This window comes from Microtus oregoni, unplaced genomic scaffold, assembly GCF_018167655.1.
Source record: "Microtus oregoni isolate MIOR12 unplaced genomic scaffold, Mior012 000015F_ref0000493, whole genome shotgun sequence".
Classification (NCBI taxonomy): Eukaryota; Metazoa; Chordata; class Mammalia; order Rodentia; family Cricetidae; genus Microtus; species Microtus oregoni.
The window spans coordinates 15,495,429-15,519,572 of record NW_024543074.1 but is presented as its reverse complement, the minus strand read 5'-3'; the positions used below and the strand labels follow the sequence as shown (position 1 = coordinate 15,519,572).

The 24,144-nt window shown below is 43.6% G+C and overlaps 1 protein-coding gene and 1 pseudogene across 1 annotated transcript; both read left to right on the top strand.

Moving 5' to 3' along the window:
• Positions 1-5,497: 5,497 nt before the first annotated feature.
• LOC121456783 (schlafen family member 12-like) lies at positions 5,498-11,518 on the top strand. Its single transcript, XM_041665233.1, has 3 exons — positions 5,498-5,535; positions 7,338-8,392; positions 10,421-11,518. The coding sequence occupies exons 2-3, from the start codon at positions 7,378-7,380 to the stop codon at positions 10,978-10,980; spliced, it is 1,575 nt and encodes a 524-aa protein (XP_041521167.1). The 5' UTR covers positions 5,498-5,535; positions 7,338-7,377; the 3' UTR covers positions 10,981-11,518.
• Positions 11,519-17,633: 6,115 nt separating this feature from the next.
• On the top strand, positions 17,634-23,031 carry LOC121457027 (annotated as a pseudogene).
• Positions 23,032-24,144: the final 1,113 nt, after the last annotated feature.

Here is a 24,144-nt window from a genome sequence, read left to right as displayed (position 1 = left end):
CCACCTCTCCTCCCCACACCATGACAGCCTCCTCTACGCGGTTTCCTGCTTCCTGGTTTCCTAGATTAACCAGCTCCCATCCATTCTCTCAAAGAGGCTGTCATTAAATAGATAGCTGATTCTCTCCTAATGAACCTCCCGTAAGTTCCCACAACCTTGACTACTGTACATCAGTTTCCAGGGTCAACCATGTTGTCTCGTGATCTACTCTAATGAACTGACCCTTGGTTTAGCCTCCATCTCCAATGTCTTTAATGCACGTTAGACCCATGGCAGTTTGTGGGTGGTGGCTGAGTGGAAGGGTGTCATCTAGACCAGTTACTTGAACAGGCTGTCTCAAGGGCAGTCAGTGCTCAGGCTGTTGTGCTAGCATGTCCTCTTAATTCCTTGGTCTTCAATAGCTCAGCCACAATTCTGAGAACCGCAGCCCCAAGTAATCAAAACATCTAAAACATCGGGTTAGAAATATTATTCTGGAAAAAACATAAATTATTAAAAAGGCATTGGTGATGTTTTGAAATGATGGCTTATTTAAGAAACATAAAAATGGGAGAACATTTTCCTGGCATCCAAATTTTGGTAAATATAGATCCCTAGATATACCAATGAAGTGCCCTCAAAGAAAGATGTATCAAGGAAAGATGCACACAAAAGAACTGTATTCAGAAAGACACAGATCTAAAAAAAAAAATTAGATGACAAATGAAGTGGATTTTAAAAATAAATTAAATTAAGAAATAGATGAAAACAGAAAACATGGCTTAGGATGACTGGCATTTGTGTATTCTGGAATAATAGCTAAAGGCGTGTTACATTTGTTTATGCTGTGGAACATTTTTTAATGATGCAAAGATGTTGTATTTGTTTAACTCTGTGGAACTATGTTGCTTTGCCTATGTAAGACACCGGATTGTAGAGCAATGAGCTGAAAGGCCAATAGCCAGGCAGGAGAGAGGATGGGAGGGAGGCTGGCAGGCAGGGAGAATAACCAGGAGGGGAAATCTCTGAGAGAAGATCTAGGAGCAAGAGAAAGAGAAGGGGGAGACTCCGGGTGCCAGTCACCCAGGTATACCAACACCACAGAGTAAGAGGCAAAGAAAGATAATACAAAAATAGAAAAAGAAAAGATCTCCGAAGCAAAAGATAGATGGAATAAGTTAAAAATTGGCAAGAAATAAGCCAAGTTAAGTCTGGGCATTTGTAAGAAAGAATAAAACTCTGTGTTATTTATTTAGGACTGGGTGGAGCCCCCCCCCCCACAAAGAGCCCTATGGAGTCCGAAGGGTCAAAGAGTAAAGACAAACAAAGAAACACAACTATATAATATGTGAGCACCCAACCCATAGCTCTGTCATAGGAGTTCTCAAGGTGGTCAACCTATTTTTTGATGAGTTTCTTCTCCATCAAAAGTCACAACAGGTTACCACTGCACCCCTAGGGTCCAAATGTTGAGAAATTTTATCCTTCACAAATGAAAATGTACAATGAGGACATCACTTCCTTTATGAAGGAAACACCAACCTTCCAAATTAATGCGTAATACTCCCATGTAATCTCAATGCTGTAACACTTTTACAGGTGTTAATTTATAGCACAAACAACACGACAACAGGAATGTAAAACATACAACACATCAACCAGTAAAGAGCAATATTGACTTCTAAAACCATACTATCAAGACTTCAAAAGGGAACAATGACACAAAGAGAAACTGAGGCACATGCTATAGTCCCATAGGGAGTACTAGCATGTCCTAATTCTGACACCTGTTGACCTTTTGAAGTCTTTTTTTTAATTTTTATTTTTTTAATGATTTATTTAACTTTATTTTATGTGCATTGGTGTGAAGGTGTCAGATCTCATGGAACTTCATTTTCAGACAGCTGTGAGCTGCCATGTGGGTGCTGGGAATTGAACCCAGGTCCTCTGGAAGAGCAGTCAGTGCTCTTAACCACTGAGCCCTCTCTCCAGCCCCCGACCTTTTGAAGTCTTACATCAACAGATCCATTGTTTTTCTTTAAGACACAATGAACAAATGTATTCCTTTCCTATGGGTATTATGGGTCTTGGACCTTTTTGGAAACCTGCCATATATTACTATATGCTACTATGTGCTGTCTCCATTTATTTTATGTATATCCCTGTAACCACCCAGCGGGTCAGTTAGTCTAGGGTTGTAACCTGCCTGGCAGGTCAGTTATTCCAGGCTCCCGAAGAGGCACTATCTGAAGACATGGACGGGAAAGAGGAACGAAGCCAAGCAAGATTTGTTGTCAAAGCCTCCGTTTATTAGCGTAATGGCAGCAGCTTATATAGCCCTTGGATGAGGAATTTGGCTTGGGATTGGGGCAGGGGGCAGGGACATGGGATCTTGCCGGGCAGCAATGGTCACTAGTGGACACTTGGTCACGAGTAGGTCACGAGGTCATGAGACACACCTAGTGTTCTCTATGCACGCGGAATCGTTCCTTTTGTGATTCCAACCACAAACAGTTCTCTAGATAGTTGGAATGTGGGGCAGGTTCTGCTAACAGATAGCTCTCAAGATAGTTGGGTGTGGGGTGGGCTCTGCCAACAAACAGTTCTCAATACAGTTGGGGTGTGGGGCTCTCTGAAAACATCCCCAGGACAATGTTCCCCACTATACTCTTTGGGAAAATGGCTCCTGACATATCCCATGCCTTGCCTCTGTGATTTGGGATGTGGAAAGTCCTTCCTGGGTTGTCACATACAATCACAGATTTAACAGCAATAGCACACACAGCTGAGCAGCAACACTGTGACCAAATGTTGCTTTCTACTACATCCATCATTATTGTCTTCACTAACTTCTCTAGGGAGAGTGTCTTCCATGATTAGAGTCCCCATGCATTTCCTCAGCAAGAAGGATGGCTATACAGATTGGGACAGGCTTTTGGTTCTTTATTATTTACCTATTTGTGTTGCTGCATGATCTCTCTTCAAAGCCCTGGCTGTCCTGAAATTCTCTATGTATATTAAGATGATGTGCCATCCTCCAAACTCTGAAATTAAAGGCACAGGCCTCATCCCCGACCCAGGGAGGCATTTTTAAAGCACTGGTTTATTGTTGCATTCTTTATCAGACAATCTCTTTCCCAGAATTTGGTCACTACTCTGTGAGGTTATTCAAAGATGCATTTTCCATATTTTTATAGAATCAGAGAACACTATCACCTGTATACTGTGAAATATCTTTGCACCATAGTTCACTTTCCATGTCAGGCCAGTCTCGAACATCATTTAAGACATTCCACAAAAGTAAAGTATCTAATTCTATGTGTTTAAAATTTTAGAGGCACTATTACAGAGCTACAATATGGAAAACAGCCTGGCATTTGGCATAAAAAATAGACAGGAGGATGAATGGAACAGATATTAGTTAATAATAATAACAGATATAATTAATATCAAAGACCCAGATATTAATCCATATACCTTGAACACCTGATTTTTGACAGAGAAGCAAAAAATATCAAATGGAAATAAGAAAGCATATTTGACAAATGGTGATGGCATAACTGGATCAACATGTAGAAGAATGAAAATAGACCCACATCTATCACCATGCACAAAACTCAAGTCCAAATGGATCAAAGACTTCAACATAAAGCCAGCCACATTGAACCTTATAGAAGAGAAAGTGGGAAGTAAACTTGAACACATTGGCACAGGAGACCACTTCCTAAATATAACCCCAGCAGCACAGACATTGAGAGAAACAATTAATAAATGGGACCTCCTGAAACTGAAAAGCTTCTGTAAGCAAAGGACATGGTCAACAAGACAAAATGACAGCCTACAGAATGGGAAAAGATCTTTACTAACCCCACATCAGACAGAGGTCTGATCTCCAATATATACAAAGAACTCAAGAAATTGGTCATCAAAAGAACCAATAATCAAATCATCTCTGCAGGACCCATAGACATATTCTGTGTGGGCAGTGCTGGCAGGAGAGACTGCATATTTTGATTAGAGTCTGCTATTGTAGCAAGGTATACCAGGTTGTATGCAAGATCTACTGATACTAAGAACACTCTGACGCCTTCCCTTTAATCTGATAGTCCATTTTACACTGAATAAGAGAGTTATTTTCATCCAGCATCTTCTGGATGGTGGCGGGCATGATCTCCCCCTTGTCCCGCTGCTTTGGGGCTGCGAACGCCACAGACATGTTGCCACCAAGCCCGCCATCGGCGAGTCCTGGTATAGATTCTTGTATATTGATACAAATTCCAATTATATTGAATATGCTTCTATTTCTGTTTGCAATATTTGTATACCTATGCAAAGATATTTTGTCATCTTGTATGCATGTATGTTTCTACCTCTGTTTAAGACATTTCATATACTAATAAAATTTTAGGATATATTTATCATATTGCACTATACATTTCTACCTCTAATCAAGATACTTATACATTGTTTCCATTTTGAGGTCATTGTCCTCATTTTCTGCACAATTGTCTAAAGATTGTATAATAATCTAATATGAAGTCTTAGTCTTTAAGTTACATAGGAATTAAGAATTATAGGTCAATAGTCATTTGTGTTTGTCATACTTATAGTTAGACTAATCAGGTTCTTTAGGTATGTAGAGATTGTATTCCACATAGATAGGTAATCTTCAACCATTTTAAAGAACTGTAGGATATAGCATTTAAATAACTTAGGGTTCTGTTGATATGAGATGCAATTGCTCCTGGCAGCACCAATCTATCCCCAAGAGAGTGTTGAGCACCAAAGACACTCCACTTGGAGCTTGTTTTCTTTCTCCACTTGGCAAAACTGGCCTTTGAACAAGGAACTGTCCATGCCTCTACCACTGACAAAATGCATGGTGACCGGACAGGACAAACAGGATACAAGAACAAAGACTGTCAAACATGGTAAGACATATCAAACATTGCCAAGACATGGTAAGATAGTCATGAAAATTTTCTTGCCTCTAAAAATGGTCTGTCAATTACTCTAGGCCTTAGCCAAAGTTGGTTGCTCCACCATTGCAAATGAGACTTTGGGTGATTGCCCAGGTAGCCAGTTGTCTCTGTCATTTATTGCACATTTCAGAAGGTGCTTGATTGCACTCAAGTAATATTTTCTCCCTTCTCAGGTCTTCGATAGGGTTGAAGACTAGATAGCCATAACTACTTTTCTCTTATGACTTAGCCAAGCCATTTTTAATACAAGACTTAGACTCCTTAGGATAGAATAATTTTGAAACATTTAGCATATGTTTCTTGCTTGATATTGTTTATGCTGGTTGTAATTCTAATTTTTATACCTGATGTTTGTTCTTATTGTATATAGTTTTGGCTTAGGCTTAAAACCATTTTATTTAAACAAAAGGGGAAAGTACTGTAGGAACTCTTTCTGTCAGCAGCCTTCAAGCTACCAGCCTGCTTGGGTGTGGCCTCTCATACCATAAATGCCCTTGTAAAGAGCTCACTTGCTCACTCAGTCCCGGCTGCTGCATTCGGTTCCTGTTCTCGTTTGTGGAGAGGACTGTGATCTGTGAGTCTACCCCTAAATAAATAACCCTTTATTATACTCGATTCTGAGCTAGTATTAGCATTATTTTATAGTGTCCATCTTCAGAGTGAGAGCAAATGCTTTCCTCTCTTTGTGATGGAGGGAGGGCTTTAAATTGCTGGGAGAGAACCCATTATGCTTGTTCTGAGGCTGGCTAGTGAGGCAAGAAGACGGAGGTCATGAGGGCTATGTATGGCAGACTTGTGTGACTCTCCAGAATCTCTTGAGGGTTCCCTATCCTCTTAGAGACCAGAGGGGAGGAGCTGCACTCTAGAGCCGGAAAGAAATCAGCCCCTATGGAACTTTGTAATTTAGAAGATGGGAACTTTGCTTTTCGACGGGAAATGCACAGTGCCAACCCAGAAGTGAAAGAGAAAGTGTGGTCTAGTCTTGGGGTGTTTGCTTCTGTTCCACAGAAAGCAGGTCCTTCCTCTCCTGGCCACTCTTTCTCTGCTTTCCTACCAACCTGCAATTATGGCAGAAGAAGGATATCTGAATATCATCCTTTTTTCCACCAAAAATAGCTGATTGGACACCCTGAGAAAATAACTCCAAACTCAACGCTATAATTTAAGAAGGAAAGTTGGGGGCTGGAGAGAGGCTCAGTGGTTAAGAGTATTGCCTGCTCTTCCAAAGGTTCTGAGTTCAATTCCCAGCAACCACATGGTGGCTCACAACCATCTGTAATGAGGTCTGGTGCCCTTTTCTGGCCTATCTATACATACAGATAGACTATTGTATACATAAAAAAAATAAATATTTAAAAAAAAAAAGAAGGAAAGTTGGTAAATTAGACCCAGGGTTCCAGAACTTCAGTGAACTTTGCTTCTGTCATGGAATTTGGTGAGCTCTGCCTTGGTTTTTAAGGACTGTGTCCCAGATGTGTGCCTGAAAGTAGTGGGTGTAAACCATAGTCAGTTTTCAAAGCTGTGGTCTCAAACTGAATGGCCAGGGTTCCATGCTAGCACTTAGCTCCTCTGAAAGTTTACACAGGCTTTTTCTTTTGGACCACCAACTGTTGCCATTCATGTAGGCACCACCCCTACAGGTTCCATGGTGGACGGGAGACTGTGGTGGGTGTGAGACAGGTACATGCAGAGAGAACTTGGATATAGAGTTTATTTACTGGGGGTGGGGGGAGAAGAAGAGAGAGATAAAGAGAAGAAAGAAGGGGAGAAGAGGGGAAGGGAGAGAGGCAGAAGATGCCTCTCCAGAAGAAGGGCAGGGGAGGAGGGGCCAGAGATACACTCCTCTCAGCAGAAAGGGGAGAATGGGAGTGGGTGGGGCTTGCCTCTTAAAGGGATAGGGTACCCAGGTGACAGGCCAGGCCAGCAATTTACTTTTACAACATTCCCACCTTTCACTTAAAAAAAAAAAAAAAGGTGGGGAGTTAGGCATGACAGGTTGAGGGGATTGGGTGTCCCTGGTGTCCTGAAACTGACTTTGTAAACCAAGCTGGCCTCGAATTCAGAAATCCTCCTGCCTCTGCCTTCCAAATGCTGGGGATAAAGGAATGTAACACCACTGCCCAGGACAATGGAGTTTCTTAATTTTAAACACTTTTTAAAAATTATATACAATCATGATAACAAATTTGAAATTTTACTAAGCATACAAGTTACTGTAGTCTGTTCAAAATGGTCCAATAGTCCCTAAACAAAACATCGGGTCCGACCTTCACACTGATGCACCCAGAGCAGCTCAGGCGGCTGTGCTGTGCTCTGTAAAGCAGAGCCGGCTCTCACTGGTTGGCTCCGGCTCTAATGGCTCCGTCTGTTTTACAGGAAAGGATTTCATCCGGGAAAGAGAGCAAGCGCTCCGAAAATGAGCATCAGCGTTGACCAGGAGACGGACTATGCCGAACTGGTTCTGTCTGTAGGAGAAATCACACTGGGAGAGGAGAATAGGAAGACAATGAAAGATCCACAGCTGAGAAGGAGAGAGGCCCACAGCATCTCACAGGCTGTGTGCACTCTGCTGAATTCTGGAGGGGGCGTGGTCAAGGCTCACATTAAGAATTCAAATTATAGCTTCAAAAGAGATGGAGTAGGACTGGATTTGGAAAATTCTTTTCGTGAACTTCTTCCATTTCCTCAGAAATACCTAGACTGCGTGCAGAACAAAGGGTACTTTTTAATTTTTGTGAAACCATGGATCCCGAATATCTCTGGTCAGCATGTCCTCACCTTGAAAACCAATTTGTATGTGAGAAATTTGTCAACTTCATATGAACTGAAAGGTCCTGATGCAGTGCAGTTCCTCAAAGCCAAGAAGGACTCTGAAGGGAGATCACGTTCAAGACAGAGCTTGCCTGGATCATGTGACTCTGATGAGTTACAGCACGGAAGTCTACACACATTTTTTAACAGAGAAGAGTTGACCCTGGAGGAGACATCCTGTTTTACTAAATCCAAACATACAGAAGTTAAAATGACCCCTAAAGAAAAGATTTTAGAGATTCTCCCTAAAACTGTGTCTGCATTCGCAAACACTGATGGGGGATATTTGTTCATTGATTTAAATGGAGGAAACCAGCAAATGGTTGGTATTGAAGGAGAGAAGAGCAATCTTGAGAATCTAGAGAGTGAAATAGAGAAGTGCATCCGAGAGCTGCCTCTTGGTCACTTCTGTGAGAAACAAGAGAAGATAAAGTACACATGCAAATTCATCCCAGTCCACAGACCAGGAGATGTGAGCTCATATGTGTGTGCACTCAGAGTGGAGAGATTCTGCTGTGCTGTGTTCGCTGAAGAGCCCGAGTCCTGGCGCGTGGAAGACAGCTGTGTGAAGAGATTTACCTCAGAGGAATGGGTCAAGCTCCAGATGGACACAACACGAGGTTGAGGAAGGGAGATTAACAATCATTTTACATTTGGCTTAGGGGGGTTGGAAGATTGCTTTCTCGATCTTGGGCAAATCAAACTCCTCAGGTATCAATAACTCATTTACTGTTCTCTTCTAGATACTATCCAGAGCTCACAACCTCCTGTTTCCTTCTGCCCACTTAGATTCCTTATGGAAAGTATGTTAGCTGCTCTTAGTAAGACTATGAGCTATTTCCTTCACAATGACCAAGTGTGACATGGCCTGCTTCTCCAGTGGTCAGGACTGAAGCAGGAAAAGGAAGGGGTCCAGCCTCATAATGCCCTTGAAGGGTCTTGTCAACTCTCTCAGGGAGTTAAGATGAGATTCCTGCCAAGAAACAGGCCAGGGCCAATTTGTAGCCCTACAATTTACAGTGGAATCCTGAAAGTGGTCTCCAGTCCTAGCCACACTGTCACGTCCGTTTCCATCAGAAAGCTGATCAGCAGAGCCTCTCAGGGACCCTGTCCTGTGTACTTCCTGAATTTCTGCCCCAGAGTTGCCTATCGAGTTCTCCCTGCCTCTTCCAGACTATATCTAGCTTCTTTGTCCAAATCCCTCCTACTGTGAAGGCTTCTGGAACCCACCCCAGGCTCCCACTGCACTGATCCCATTTCTCAGGGTCAACTTTCTGTGTCCCTCATCCTTCACTAACAGCGACAAATGCATTAGAAAACCAAGCAATGAAAAGGGAATGTCTCTTTGTTTGGGAATTTCAGTGTGCTAGCCCAGCATGTGGTGTCTCCATTGCTTTCGGACCTGTGGTAACCTGTGCTCCTTTTCAGAACATCAGAACCCCGCCATCTAATCTTCTCCTTAGTCTTTGTTTAACTCTTTTATTCCGTTCACCCTTTTCTTAGAAGTTCCTCCTTTGTCTCAGAACGTTTTCTGAAGGAGAGAAACATTCTGGCGTTCATCTCACTTGGAATGAAAGGCCTCACTTGAAACTCACACCAGAAATTCTGCAGTCTCTGAAAATGCGGGCGTCCTCAGCTTCTTCCGAAGCTCACTGCTTTAGCACCCTTCATTCCTTCAGGATTGAATAGCTCTTAAAAGAAGCCACATTTGGGGACATTTCATAGGTGATAGGGTGGTTGCCTAGCATCCAGGAAATCCTGGTTTCTATCTCTAGTGTTACATAGAATCATGACCTGCTCACGGTGGTGCACTTGTGGCCCAAGCTCCACAGAGTGGGTTGTGACCAGCATGGTCTAAATGAATCCTTCTCTCAATTTTAAAAAGCACAAAATGAAACAGACCCGCTTTATTATTAATACATTCAATTACTCTTAGTGCGCTTTTTGCTGTTATGTTTTCTGTAGTGTAGAGAACTTCACTATCACCAAAACTTAGTTTTGCAAATTGAATTTGACCTCAAAATCTAACCTCGCTATCTAACCCCATTTTCTCTGAGGAAAACACAGTTCAGCTGAGACTTTTAACACATGTTGTACTAGTTGATAAACAGCATGGCATATGGGAAATTTAAAATTACCTTTAATGTCTTCTCAGAATTTTCCAAGCTCACCAGGGAAGCCTGGCTACCTTGTGTTCTCCTCTGATGCATTCTTTCCCCATCCGTGGAACTCTGGGAATGTGCCTGCTCTCTCCTTTGCTCTGTGGAGCCGTCCTGTGTCTCCTTGCTTTCCTCCTGTCTCATCACCTCTTTGGTGTTTCCTGATGCCTGACTTTCCTGTCTTCAGCACTAGGTCTGTCCTTTGCTCCCCTGACTCTTCTCAATAATGGAGTTGCCCAGAGCAGGGTCCTGATGCACCATGTAATAGAAAAGGCGGGAATGTGAGTGTATATCTGTTTTCATGATTCTCTCTTGTCAGAACCTGAGTCTATAAGTCTGCCTTGCACCTGCCCCTTCTGCTCTTGAATTATTCTTTGGTGTCTTGTGTGTTCACCTACTGGTGATATGAAGAGGGGGACTCACAATGGCTCACATAGGACATTCTGGGCATTTTTATTTTTAATTTGGTATGTTTATTTATTTTTCTAGTGCTGTCTAGAGAGGTGACATGCTCTCCAGAAGACCTCCGCATGGAGCTGTGCTCAGAACATAAACGATTTGAGCAATTACTTCGTACAGAGCTGGGCTCACTTCGTCAAGGGACGCTGATCATCTCTGAGAGCTTGGCTTTAAGTCTGGGCTTACAGAAGAAGCAGGAAGTCATGTTGGATGTGCTTCATATTTCCCAGGGCAGTCTCCTGACGCTGCACAGCTTTGTCCGGGGAGAGGGGGAACTGGAAGGCGACAGCTCCGTTCTGAGGGACCTGGGCACTAAGTTAAAGAACGATTATAAACAAACTGCACTAACTTTAAAGCAGAAGCTGGTAAATCTTGGCGGTTACACTGGGAAAATAGGTGTTGCGATAAAGATAACGTACTTGGGTCATAGGGCAGTGTCTCTATATGATTCAAGCTCGAGAATAAGTTACCCCAGAGAATATTATCTGACAACCAAGAGAGTAAGGGACTTAGAGAAGGCCCTTATTGAAGTATTAGGGACAGTGTACCGATGTAAAACTGTAGTGATCAGTTTACCTCTGAATTTTTAAACACATAGAAATAGATGTTTTACTTTTCGAGGATTGTCCTAAATCGTGTTTGAGACTGCTTGACATGGAAAGTGGACTATGGTGCAATGATATCTCATAATATGAGGTGAAAATATTCTCTGATTGTCAGGAGCCATTTCCCCCTAAAAGTATTGCAGGGACCATTGTCCTGGGGATGTTTGCAGAGAGCCCCACACCCCAACTATATTGGGAACTGTTTGTTGGCAGAGCCCACCCCACACCCAACTATCTTGAGAGCTATCTGTTAGCAGAACCTGTCCCACATTCCAACTATCTAGAGAACTGTTTGTGGTTGGAATCACAAAAGGAACGATTCTGCTTGCACAGAGAACACTAGGTGTGTGGACTCGTGACCTCCTGACCAAAGACTCATGACCTCGTGACCAAGTGTCGACTCGTGACCATTGCTGCCCCAGCAAGATCCCATGCCCCTGCCCCCTGCCCCCATCCCAAGCCAAATTCCTCATCCAAGGGCTATATAAGCCACAACCATTACGCTAATAAACGGAGACCTTGACAACAGATCTTGCTTGGCCTCGTTCCTCTTTCCCACCCATGTCTTTTAAGATAGCGCCTCTTCGGGAGCCTGGAATAACTGACCTGCCAGGCAGGTTACAACCCTAGACTAACTGACCCGCTGGGCGGTTACATCTGATTCTGTAAAAAAATGGAAATTGTATCCTTTAATAACTTCACAAAGTAGAAACCAAATTCTAGGAAAGGGATTGGCTGATAAAGAACACAACAATAAAACAGTGCTTTAGAATGCGTCCCTCAACTGGGGATGGGGTCTGTGACTTTCATTTTAGAGTTTGGAGAATGGCCCATCCTTTTAATATTCATAGAGAAGTCCTGGATAGCCAGGGATATAAAAAGAGACCATGACTCAAAATAAATAAATAAAGACATACATAAATAATCAAAACACAAAAACGTGTCCAATCTGCATAGTCATTTATCTTGCTGAGGAAATGCATGGGGACTCAAATCATGGAAGACACTCTTCCTAGAGAAGTTAGTGAAGACAATGATGAAGAAGGCAGTGTAAGGCAACATTTGGTCAGAGTGTTGCTGCTCAGCTGTGTGTGCTATTGCTGTTAAATCTGTGATTTGTATGTGACAACCCAAGGAGGACTTTCCACACATTCTAAATCACAGAGGCAAGGCTCAGGATATGCATAAAATAAATGGAGATGGCTTACAGCAGCAGGTAGTAAATATGGAGGTCTCCAAAAAAGTCAAAGTCACGAGAAAAGGAATACAATTGTTCATTGTGTATTAAAGAAAAGCAATATATCTGTTGATGTAAGGCTTCAAAAGGTCAACAGGTGTCAGGCATTAGGCCATGCACGTACTCTCTATGGGGCTATAGCATGAGCTCCAGTAACATCTTTGTAATATTGTTCCCTTTTGAAGTCTTGATAGTATAAGTCGATATTGTTCTTTACTGGTTGATGTGTTGTATGTTTTCCATTCCTGTTGTCATGTTGTTTGTGCTATAAATTAACACCTGTAAAAGTGTTACAGCATTGAGATTACATGGGAGTATTACATATTCATTTGGAAGGTTGGGGTTTCTTCATAAAGGGAGCAATGTCCTCGTTGTACATATTCATTTGTGAAGTGGTACCTGCTGAAACTTTTGATGGAGGTCATCAAAAGACGGGTTGACCATGACGAGAATTCCTGACAGGGCAGATGAACTGGGTGCACACATATGCCGTTGTTTGTTTGTTTGTTTGTTTGTGTTTTACTCTTTGATTCTTTGGACTCCGTGGGGCTCTTTTTGGGGCCTGACACCCAACTCCCAAATAAATCACATGAAGCCAGCTGACAGCACTGACCACTCAAAAAGACTTGGCCCAGGTGACAGCCCAACACAGACACCAACATGGTGTGGCCTTTAGTGGCATCATGGGCCAGTGACATCAACAGACACTAGTTGTGGTAGGACAAAGGACCCAGACATGGACATCTGCAGCAGCTGGGGCCAGGATGTCTCTATGGCCTCAGGTGGCAGTGTGGGCCACTAAGATTAGCATGGCCCCCATGGCACCATGGTCCTCAGATAACAACATGGCCCAAGGTGGCAGCTCAGACTACAGGTCTCTATTATGGTGGCAATAGGCTCCACAGACATCAACACAGCCGCCTTAGGGCTTCGAACTGCTGTTTCGCTGTTGAATTATCGTCTGCACCAGACTCTACTGACATTGTCACTACCACCTGCAACCCCTCTGCCGCTAAGGCCATAGCCTGGTGGGACTTCCCATCCACCAACACTGGCTCTGCTGCTGCCACCAAAAGTAGTTTTTAACCAAGTCTCTATCATTCTATCTACCAGTAAAGACTCAGGAATCTGATGTTGGGGTGAAAATCTGCTAACTCAGAGATGTAGAGATGTAGGGGAAGCCCAGCCAATCACCTTGCTTGCAGGGCAGGATCCCCTTAGACTAATATTTACCTATAAATCTTGCTGGTGTGCTCCCAGCGCCCTCTTTGTTTTTCCTGTGCTTCGCGGGAGCTCTGGCTTCGTAAGTCCTCCCTTTCCTTATCCTATTCAAGCTGAATATTTTATAATAAATTCTATCTGCCATTCTTTTACGCCATATCACAGAGAGGCCAAGAAGAAACTTGCTGAACTTCCTTTTTGGCTGAAGACCCAGCAAGAAAGAGAGCATCTCTCCAGCCATCACAAACCAAGAAAGACCACAAGAACTCCAAGTCCCTCCCTATTCCTTCCTGTTCATCGGTATCCATCTTTTTGGATTCTCCATACACTATGGCTAATTCCTTTCAAATAATTGTTGGTGTGGTGTGAAAGGGGAGTTGTTGGTTGATTGTAACTACCCAAATCAAGAAGTCTGGGGGAGGAGACATCTGTGTTCTCCACCAGCTCAGGTCTAAAAAGGGCCGTGCCACCCCTGGTTGATTGTGACCACCCACTGCTTGCCTTGCACAGAGGAGGACCTGAATCTGATACCTAAACCCCACATAAAATGCCATGATTGCAATTCCAGTGTTGGGGAAGTGGAGACAGGAAGACCCCTCAATGGCCAGCTTAGTCTGATTGGTGATTCTAAGCCAATGACATCTGCTATTGTCCTCTGGTCTCTACAAGCGCAGGCACATGTGCACAAGCATGTGCACACACGTGTGCACCTCCTCGTTGTGCACACACACACTCAAACATACCACATTAAATTGTAAGGGTGCGCTTTGAAGAGTGCAATTAAATGTGTAAAAGGGGAAAGTGTGTTGTAGAAGGGCGTATTCTCTGTCCTGCTGGTACCCTGGATTAGTTTCTCTCCCACTCGGTAGTTCCCCCAGCTGCTTATTAAATAATCACTCAGAGGCTAATATAGTAAATATAATTGTTTGGCCAATGGCTTAGACCTCTTACTGGCTAGCCCTAACTATAAATTAGCCCATTTCGAGTAGTTTATATGAACATGAGGCTCATGGCTTGCCGGTAATATTCAGACCTTTTTCTCCTTTGACAGTGGCATGGCATCATTTGCCTCCCCTTTCTCTCTGCATCATTGTTTGGACTTTCTGTCTAGCTTTTTTGTGCTAAGCCATTGGCCAAAGCAGCTTTACTCATCAACCAATAAAGACAACACATATACAGAAGGACATCCTTCATCAATGTTTTTAAAATAACCCTCAAACATCTTGAATCCACTCAAAGTGATGTGTTCTAGCTCCATCCATTTGCCTGCAAAATTCATTATGTCATTTTTATCTGCTGTGTAGTACTCCATTGTGTAAATGTACCACATTTTTCTTATCCATTCTTCTGTAACCCGCCCAGTGGGTCAGTTATTCCAAGGTTCCGAAGAGGCGCTATCTGAAAACACATGGGCGGGAGGGAGAAATGGAGACCAAGCAAAGCCAGACAAGATTCTGTTCTCAACTTGTCAAGGTCTCTCTTTATCAGTGAAATGGTTGTGGCTTATATAGCCCTTGAATGAGGAATTTGGCTTGGGATGGGGGCAGGAGCATAGCAAGGGCAAGAAGGGACCTTGCCAAGGCAGCAAAGGTCACAAGTTGACACACCTAGTGTTCTTTTGTGAAAGCGGAATCTTTCTTTTGTGATTCCAACCACAAACAATTCTCTAGATAGTTGGATGTGGGGCGGGTTCTGCTAACAAATAGTTCTCAAGATAGTTGGATATGGGGCTCCCCACAAACATCCTTAGGACAATAGTCCCTGCTATAATCTTTGGGAAAATGGCTCCTGTCCTGCTATAATCTTTGGGAAAATGGCTCCTGACATTCTTTGGTTGAGGGATACTTAGGTTGTTTCCAGGTTCTGCTACGACAAACAATGCTGCTATGAACATAGTTGAGCACATGTCCTTGTGGCATGATTGAGCATCCTTTGGATATATACCCCAAAGTGGTATTGCTGGGTCTTGAGGAAGGTTGTTTCCTAATTTTCTGAGAAATCGCCACACTGACATTCAAAGGGGTTGTACCAGCTTGCATTCCCACCAGCAATGAAAAAGTGTTTCCTTTCTTTACAACCTCTCCAGCATAAGTTGTCATCACTGTTTTTTATCTTGGCCATTCTTACAGGTGTAAGATGGAATCTCAGAGTTGTTTTGATTTGCATATCTCTGCTGACTAAGGATATTGAGCAATTCCTTCAGTGGCTTGTAGCCATTTGAGATTCCTCTGTTGAGAGTTCTCTATTTAGGTCTGTACTTCATTTTTTTATTGGATTATTTGTGCTTCTGATGGCCAATTTCTTGAGTTCTTTGTATATTTTGGAGATCAGACCTCTGTCTGATGTGGGGTTAGTGAAGATCTTTTCCCATTCTGTAGGCTGTCATTTTGTCTTGTTGACCATGTCCTTTGCTTTACAGAAGCTTTTCAGTTTCAGGAGGAGATAATTGTTTATCTCAGTGTCTGTGCTACTGGGGTTATATTTAGGAAGTGGTCTCCTATGCCAATGTGTTCAAGTTTACTTCCCACTTTCTCTTCTATGAGATTCAGTGTGGCTGGCTTTATGTTGAAGTCTTTGAGTTTTGTGCATGGTGATAGATATGGATCTATTTTCATTCTCCTACATGTTAATATCCAGTTATGCCAGCACCATTTTTTAAATATGCTTTCTTTTTTTCCATTTGATTATTTTTTTGCTTCTTTGTCAAAAATCAGGTGTTTGAAGGTGTGTGGATTAATATCCAGGTCTTTGATTCGATTCCATTGGTTCTCCTGTCTGTTTTTATGCCAATACCAGGCTGTTTTCAGTACTATAGCTCTGTAGTAGAGTTTGAAGTCAGGGATTGTGATACCTCCAGAAGTTCTTTTATTGTACAGAATTGTTTTGGATATCCTGGGTTTTTTACTTTTCCATATGAAGTTGAGTACTGTAACCGCCCAGTGGGTCAGTTAGTCTAGGGTTGTAACCCGCCTGGCAGGTCAGTTATTCCAGGCTCCCGAAGAGGTACTATCTGAAAAGGCATGGGCAGGAAAGAGGAACTAGGCCAAGCAAGATATGTTGTCAAAGCCTCCGTTTATTAGTGTAATGGCAGCAGCTTATATAGCCCTTGGATGAGGAATTTGACTTGGGATGGGGGCAGGGGCATGGCAAGGGCAGGAAGGGATCTTGCTGCAATGGTCACGAGTCATCATCTGTCAGGAGGTCATGAGTCGACACACCTAGTTCTCTATGCAAGCAGAATCGTTCCTTTTGTGATTCCAACCACAAACAGTTCTCTAGATAGTTGGAATGTGGGGCAGGTTCTGCTAACAGATAGCTCTCAAGATAGTTGGGTGTGGGGTGGGCTCTGCCAACAAACAATTCTCAATATAGTTGGGGTGTAGGGCTCTCTGAAAACTTCCCCAGGACAATGGTCCCCACTGTACTTTTTGGGAAAATGGCTCCTGACAGAGTACCATTCTTTCGAGGTCTGTAAAGAATTTTACTGGGATTTTGATGAGCATTGCATTGAATCTGTAGATTGTTTTTGGTAAAATTGCCATTTTTACTATGTTAATTCTTCCTACCCAAGAGTATGGTAGATCTTTCCACTTTCTGGAGTCTTCTTCAATTTCTTTCTTCAAAGATTTAAAGTTCTTGTCGTACAGGTCTTCCACTTGTTTGGTTAGAGTTACTCTGAGATATTTTATGCTATTTGTGGCTTTTGTGAAGGGTGTTGATTCTCTGATTTTTTTCTCAGCTTTTTATCATCTGTGTACAGAAGGGCTACTGATTTTTTTGAGTTAATCTTTTTTTTTTGTTTTTGTTTTTTTGTTTTTTCGAGACAGGGTTTCTCTGTGGCTTTGGAGCCTGTCCTGGAACTAGCTCTTGTAGACCGGGCTGGTCTCAAACTCAAAGAGATCCGCCTGCCTCTGCCTCTCAAGTGCTGGGATTAAAGGCTTGTGCCACCACTGCCTGGCTATGAGTTAATCTTGTATCCTGCTACATTACTGCTCATTACATTTATGCATTGTAGAAGTTCCTTGGTAAAATTTTTGGAGTCATTTATGTGAACTATCATATCATCAGCAAACAGTGAGAGTTTGGTACAGAGAGGGTGGTATGGTTAACTACAGCAATTCTCAAATTTCCAATATGGCACCAGCACTGAGGCAGCAGCAAGCTCTGCAATAATCAGGGGAGCAAAGAACAAAGGACTAGGTTAAGCTTGGAGGAGGGGACACAACCGGAGCTGTAGCTAGGACTGGACAAGTGACATAGCCCACCCTGGAAGACCTCACAGTGGGCAGGGTCTTCCTCAGGTGACTGTAGACTGCCTCATCACACCAGGGGGCTGACTGGGAGAAGATATGAGCCCCAGACTTCAAACAACTCAGCTAGGCAACCGCAGAACTCAGGGGTAAGTGATCACTTCGTTAGAGCCTGCTCAAGCCCCAACCATAAAGGGGTTTTGCCCTTTCTGTTTCTCCCTTCCAGTCCCGGTACAGTCTAGTGGCTCTGGGTTCATATGGGGGTTGTCACTAATTTATTTTCTATCAGGGGACCCTTGTTTGTTTCTGTTCCTACTTGGACCATTGGCTTTTGGAGTCTTCATAGCTCATTTTGACTAAGTACAGGCTGTGGAGGACTTGGGCAAGCTGTGGGTGAGTCAAATGCCTTTGTCTGCTTAGGGTGGAGGGAGGGTTTAAGCTCTGCCTTGTCTGAGCCAGAACTAGTGAGGCAGGCAGGCAGGCAGCAGAGGGTGTGGGTGGATCAGGCTCCTGCTGGTCTCCAGCGCCTCTGCAGCCTTCCCTGTTCTCTTGGAGATCTGACCCAGTGGGAAGTTGGGTAACTATGTCCAGCAGGCAGGCAGGAACTACAGTCTAGATGAAGAAAGAAGTACACTAGAGTCCAGAGAAGCTGACACTGCTCTCCTAAACCAAAGCAGAGCACCTTAGAGGAGCCCAAAGAGGGCTCCAGGTCTCACTGTTCTCCAGAGGCAGCTCCTGCTCCTGTCCTAGGGGGTTTTCCTGCCAGTCTGCAGTGCTGACATCGGAATGCCATGTTCTTCCCCGCTGGAGACACCTAACAAGACACCTTAAATCCCATGTCAAAGTCTCAGAGAATTTTCTCCAGGGCACAACACAATTTGGGAGTGGAATTAGGGTTGGAAAATCTTATTTGTAAACCACAGCTAAAGCTCCTGGGAGTTTAATGAATTTACATGCCTGGATTTGTGGTTCACCTGTCCTGTTTCTTTCTGAAGGATTGAGTCCCAGATACATGTAGAAAAAAAGTGAATTTTGAACCATTGAAAATTTACCATAGTCACAGGTTTAGGAGTGAGATGGTCTGTGTCCCAGGCTAGCCCACAGCACCTTTAAATATGACTGTATTGTATTCCCCTTGAGGTTCAAAACTCCTGGGGACATGAGTATTGTGCTTTGGGATTTGGGTGTGAGATGCGACTGTCTCCTTTCCATATGGAGAGTGAATCATGGGTGCTGGCTTAGGACTGGGCCTGAGAAGGAGGCGCTGGACAGGAGGGGCTGGGAAGGAATGAAGAACTGACTGCTCAGCAGTGCAAAGAACAGGGTGGAGTTGTAACTACCAACTGGGCAGAAACGAAACTTCTCCCTTTTCAGAAAACGAAACTGTTCCCTTCTCAGAAATGAAATTGTTCGGCCGGGCGGTGGTGGAGCACGCCTTTAATCCCAGCACTCAGGAGGCAGAGGCAGGCAGATCTCTGCGAGTTCGAGACCAGCCTGGTCTACAGAGCTAGTTCCAGCACAGGCTCCAAAGCCACAGAAAAACCCTGTCTCGAAAAAAAGCAAAAAAAAAAAAAAAAGAAAAGAAAGAAAAAGAAATGAAATTGTTCCCTTCTCAGCAGTACAGGCTGCTTTAGTTCCTGTTTATGATGGTTGTTGTTTTGCTTTAGTATTTTAGAGGGGAAGGAGGCCCACGGGGTCTGGGTGTGTAGCCCAGGCTGGCCTGTGATTCACTGTTCATTTTTTCCATGTCTCAAGCTCATAGTGCCCACATCCACCTCACAGGGTCAGCACCATACTAGGCTCCTTGCAGCCTTTTGGGTGGAGATGAATATCATTTGCAGGGCATTAGGGAAAATGTGCTCACATCTGGGCAGCTCAGTCACACCTGTCCCCTTTTTCTTTGATTTTATTATCAGCCTGCCATTGTGGCAGAGTAAGCTATCCAAATGTCATTCTCTTTGCTTCCAAAGGTAGCTGACTAGACACCCTGAGTTGTGCTTTCCTGTAGCTTTAAGGGACAAGCCACGCCCACTCCCATTAACTCTGACTTGCCCGCCGCCATCTTGGCATGTGCACGTGTTTTCTCCCTTTTCCTTTTATCTCTTTTCTCTCCTTTTATCTCTTCTCTCTTTCTTTCTCTCTCTCCTTCTTCCTTAATAAATACTTATGGCTATTTCCTGTGATTATGTGTCCGTTACCTGCCGCCACCACGCGCGTGGAGCATGCCCTCCCGCTCCCCGCCCGGGGATCGTTTTTAAGAATAACATCCTGAACCCCAAGTTCCCTTCTGAGAAAATTTCCTCCGGATTCAGTGTTATAATTTGAGAAGGAGCTACCTGGTTAATTAGACCCAGGGGTTCCCTCTTTGTCTGCCAACACTGGGATGCTAGGCACATGCAGTCTCTCTCAGTTTTCCATGTGGGTGCTGGCAATCCAAACTCAGGTCCTCAAGCTTGTAAAACAAGCACTTTACCTACAGAGTCACCTGCCCAGCCACAGAGACCTTAATGTGACCTCATACTGCGGCAGAGGATGAGGGCCTGCCCAGCTAATCAGTAGACAGGTATGGAGGTGCCCTGGAAGATTAGCAGCGCTAGCTGCTTTCCTAACTGACCCATTTTCAGTCAAAGCTCACAAGGTTTGTGAAAAACAGGAAATTATGGCTAATGCAGAAGCAGGAAGTTAATGGGCAGAATCGCCTTCTGAGAGAGGCAAGACCCTAGACAGTAGATGAAGTCATTGAAACACTTGAAGAAAATGAGATTAGAACTTATCGGATACCACATTACACAAGCTGAATAGAAAATGATAAACATATCAATATAAAACAATAAAAAATGTAAGAAACTGAAAAACTGAAAAAAAAAGAAGACTTAGAAGAAAAGTTCTATGACATTGGTTTTGGCAAAGGTCATTTGGATGTTGCCTTGATTGGCTCTACTGTCAAATGGACAGAACCTAGAATTATGTGGGAAGAGTTCATCAATTGAGCCAGTATCTGATTGGCTGTGGGCATGTGTGTAAGATTGTGTTGATAATTGATGTAGGAGGGCCTAGACGACTTTGGAGAGCTCCATTCCCTAGGCAGGGAGACTACAGCAGCATAAGAAAGCTAGCGGGTCAGCTCCATCCCCCATGGTTTCTGGTATATTTCCTAGGCTGTGAAGTGGGTTCTTTGGTCAAAGGTAATATTGTGTGGAACAGCAAGCAGGCCTCCTTCAAGTTCCTGCTCTGCATCCCTCTTTGGTGGGTGGTGATGTTGAATTATTTGCAAATAAACCATTTTCTATCACAAAGTTGCTTTTTGTCTGGATAATTGTCACAGGAACAGAGAGAAAAATCAATGCAGATGTTTCCTAAAGCACAATAAAAAAAATTCCCAATGTTGACCTGAGATTTCATCAAAGTGGGATATTCTTGCAAAACAAAGGAATCAATGACAAACACAGACAATTCACAGAGGGAGAAAAGGTTTGCAACACACAGTCTGCTATGGGGTTGATAGCCAAGGAGATAATAAACTTAGTCAAACATAATGAAATAGCCTAATTGCAAAATGGACAGAACGGATACTAATCATAAATTTGAAAGCTGGAATGGAGAGAGGGCTCGGTGCTGAGGTGCGGTGGCTGCTCTTCCAGAACACCAGAATTCCCATATGGGGCTTACAACCATCTGAAACTCCAGTTCCAAGGGATCTGGTGCCCTCTTCTGGCCCCAGAGCTACTGTATGCACATGGTTTTCAGACATAATTACAGGCTAAACACCAATAGGCATAAAATAAATAAGTCTAAAAAAATTGTGTAACTAAAGCCTTTGTTACATAAAAGACAAAAATCACACAGATTCCACTGAGAGTTTGCTTGGAGGAGACTGAGGACAGTATTAATGACTGGAAAAGAGATAGTGAAAATTAAACTAGAATTGAAAATTCAAAGGACTTAACTACACTTGGAACATCACATCTGAAAACCCAGTAGGCAAATAAGCTTGGCCAATGATGCAAAAATCTGTAAAAAGAAAACCATTTCACATGGAACATGTGTACCCAAGGATTGTGCTGTTGGCTTCACAGTACAGAATTTGCTTTCTCCTGTTAGGTCTCATTCTAAAGGCTCTGTCTGTTTTACAGGAAGGAAATTCAGGTTGAAAATGAAAATGCTGCTGGGGACATGGCCATCACCGTTGATCTGGAAACAGACTATGCTAACCTGGTTCTAAATGTGGAAGCAATCACACTTGGGGAGAAGAATAGAAAAAAGTTGAAGAATCAACCCCTCAGAAAACAGGAGAATGAAAACATCTCTCGAGCTGTGTGTGCCCTCCTGAACTCTGGAGGTGGGGTGATTAAGGCTAAAATTGAAAATGAAAATTTTAGCCTTCCCAGGGATGGATTGGGACTGGATTTGGAAGCCTCTCTTTGTAAATGTCTGCCTTTTGTGGGGAGGCATCTGGACTTCATGGAGCATGGGGGCTACTTGAATATCTTTGTGAAACCATGGAGTCTGGATGTCTTCGGTCTGCCGATCTACACCCTGAGAACCAATTTGTACATTAGAAGCTTTTCATTTTCAATTGAAGTGAATGCCGCTGCTGCTCTCAACTTCCTCCAAGACCTGGAGGAAGTGGGAGGGAGATCCTGTGTCAGACCAGAGCTGCCTGCAAGCAGAGCCTGCCCTGGAGTAGAAGAAGAGAGCGACCTGGAGGACCTGGCTGCTGCGGTTTTTAATAAGACACAATTTCAGCACCAGGAAGACTTCCCCTTCACCAGATCCACCCATGTTGAAGTTACATTGCTTTCTGTGAAACAGCTGCGAAAATGCATCCAAGAACTCATCCCTCAAAATGTATCTGCGCTTGCAAACACTGACGGGGGATATTTGTTCATTGGTTTGGATGGAAAAAAAAACAGCAAATAATTGGTTTTGAAGCAGAGAAGAACGATCTTGTGCATCTAGAAAGTGAAATAGAGAAGTGCATTCGACAGCTGCCTGTCACTCACTTCTGTGAGGAGGAGGAGAAGATAAAGTACACCTGCAAATTCATCCCAGTCCTCAGACAGGGAGCCGTGTGCTCATATGTGTGTGCACTCAGAGTGAAGAGATTCTGCTGTGCTGTGTTCGCTGCAGAGCCCGAGTCCTGGCACGTGGAAGACAGCTGTGTGAAGAAGTTTACCACTGAGCAACGGGTCAAGAGCCTGATGGATGGCAAGTAAGCCTCTGGCACCACTGGTGACTTCACGCATGCCCACTGGTCATGTGTTAGCTGAGGCTCTCAAGGAACACCTAGAGCCTGTGACAATGATATCCTTTAGGCCTGTCACAGCTGAAGGACTTCATGGCTACAAGTGGGCCAAGCCTGCAAATCCCTGAAGCTGTGTAATTCGAGAGGATTTCTCAGCAGAGTTCTGCTGCCAACCAACTATTCCCTGCTAGCTGTGGATGGACTTCAGTAGACCAAAGGAAATGCCTTCTTCATAAGATCAGGCTTCAGCCAAGCTGCAGTGCAGACATTTTTCTCCCTCCCTCCCTCCCTCCCTTTCTTCCTTCCTCTTTTTCTAACTCCTTTCCTTCCTTCCTTCTTTCTTTCCTTCCTTTCTTCTTTTCTTTCATTCTTTCATCTTTTGTTTAACTTTTTGTTGATTCTTTGTGAATTGCACCCCAATTCCACTCACCTCTTTTTTCCCTCCATAACCACCATCTGGTGTTTCAACCTCACTTGCAGAAGAAAAGCAAAAACTAAATAAAGATTTAAAACAACAAGCTCACCATGGAAAGTGTCCTCTTTTATTCAAACATCTTTACTTGAAAATGGTTTGTTTGTTTGCAATGAGTTATTTGTCTGATTCCAGGATTCTGGTTTTGCTACCCTATCAGTACTGGACCTTCCTCTGGACCCCATTCAGATATACTGTTGTTGTCGATGTCATGGAGATCCTGCAGCTATGCTTCTACAGGACCAGCCCCTTCCCATGTTCTAGCTGTTCATGAATAGGTTAGATGTTGGGGTGAGCCAATTCAAAACCCTGGGTCTTGGCCTTGTTGGTCTATCTGCCAACTCTTCTACACCTGTGCCACCTAGATCTGCTCTTCACATTGCCCCTGTGAGTGGTAGGGCCAGCTCACCTGAGTGCCACAGCTAGTAAGGGGCAGGGCTAGCTTTTAGACTCTACTGCCCAGGAGAGCTGTATAGGACATTTTCTAAACTAGTGATTAATGTGGGACAGCCCAACCTCTGCATAGGCTCCTGCCTCCAGGTTCCTGCTCTGTTTGAGTTCTTGTCCAGGCTTCCTTCAAGGCCGATGACACTGTGGAAGTGTAAGCTAAATAAACTGTTCCCTCCAACTCCTGCTTTATGGTCATGGTGTCAGTGCAGAAATAGCAACCCTAACTAAGACACCTGCTTAGTGTAAAGTCTGTGAGAAATTCTTCCTGTAGCCA

Coding starts and splice junctions, on each gene's coding strand:
- LOC121456783 (XM_041665233.1), top strand. CDS start 7,378: ATGAGCATCAGCGTTGACCAGGAGACGGACTATGCCGAACTGGTTCTG. Junction 8,393..10,420: donor CCAGATGGACACAACACGAG/GTTGAGGAAGGG, acceptor TTATTTTTCTAG/TGCTGTCTAGAGAGGTGACA.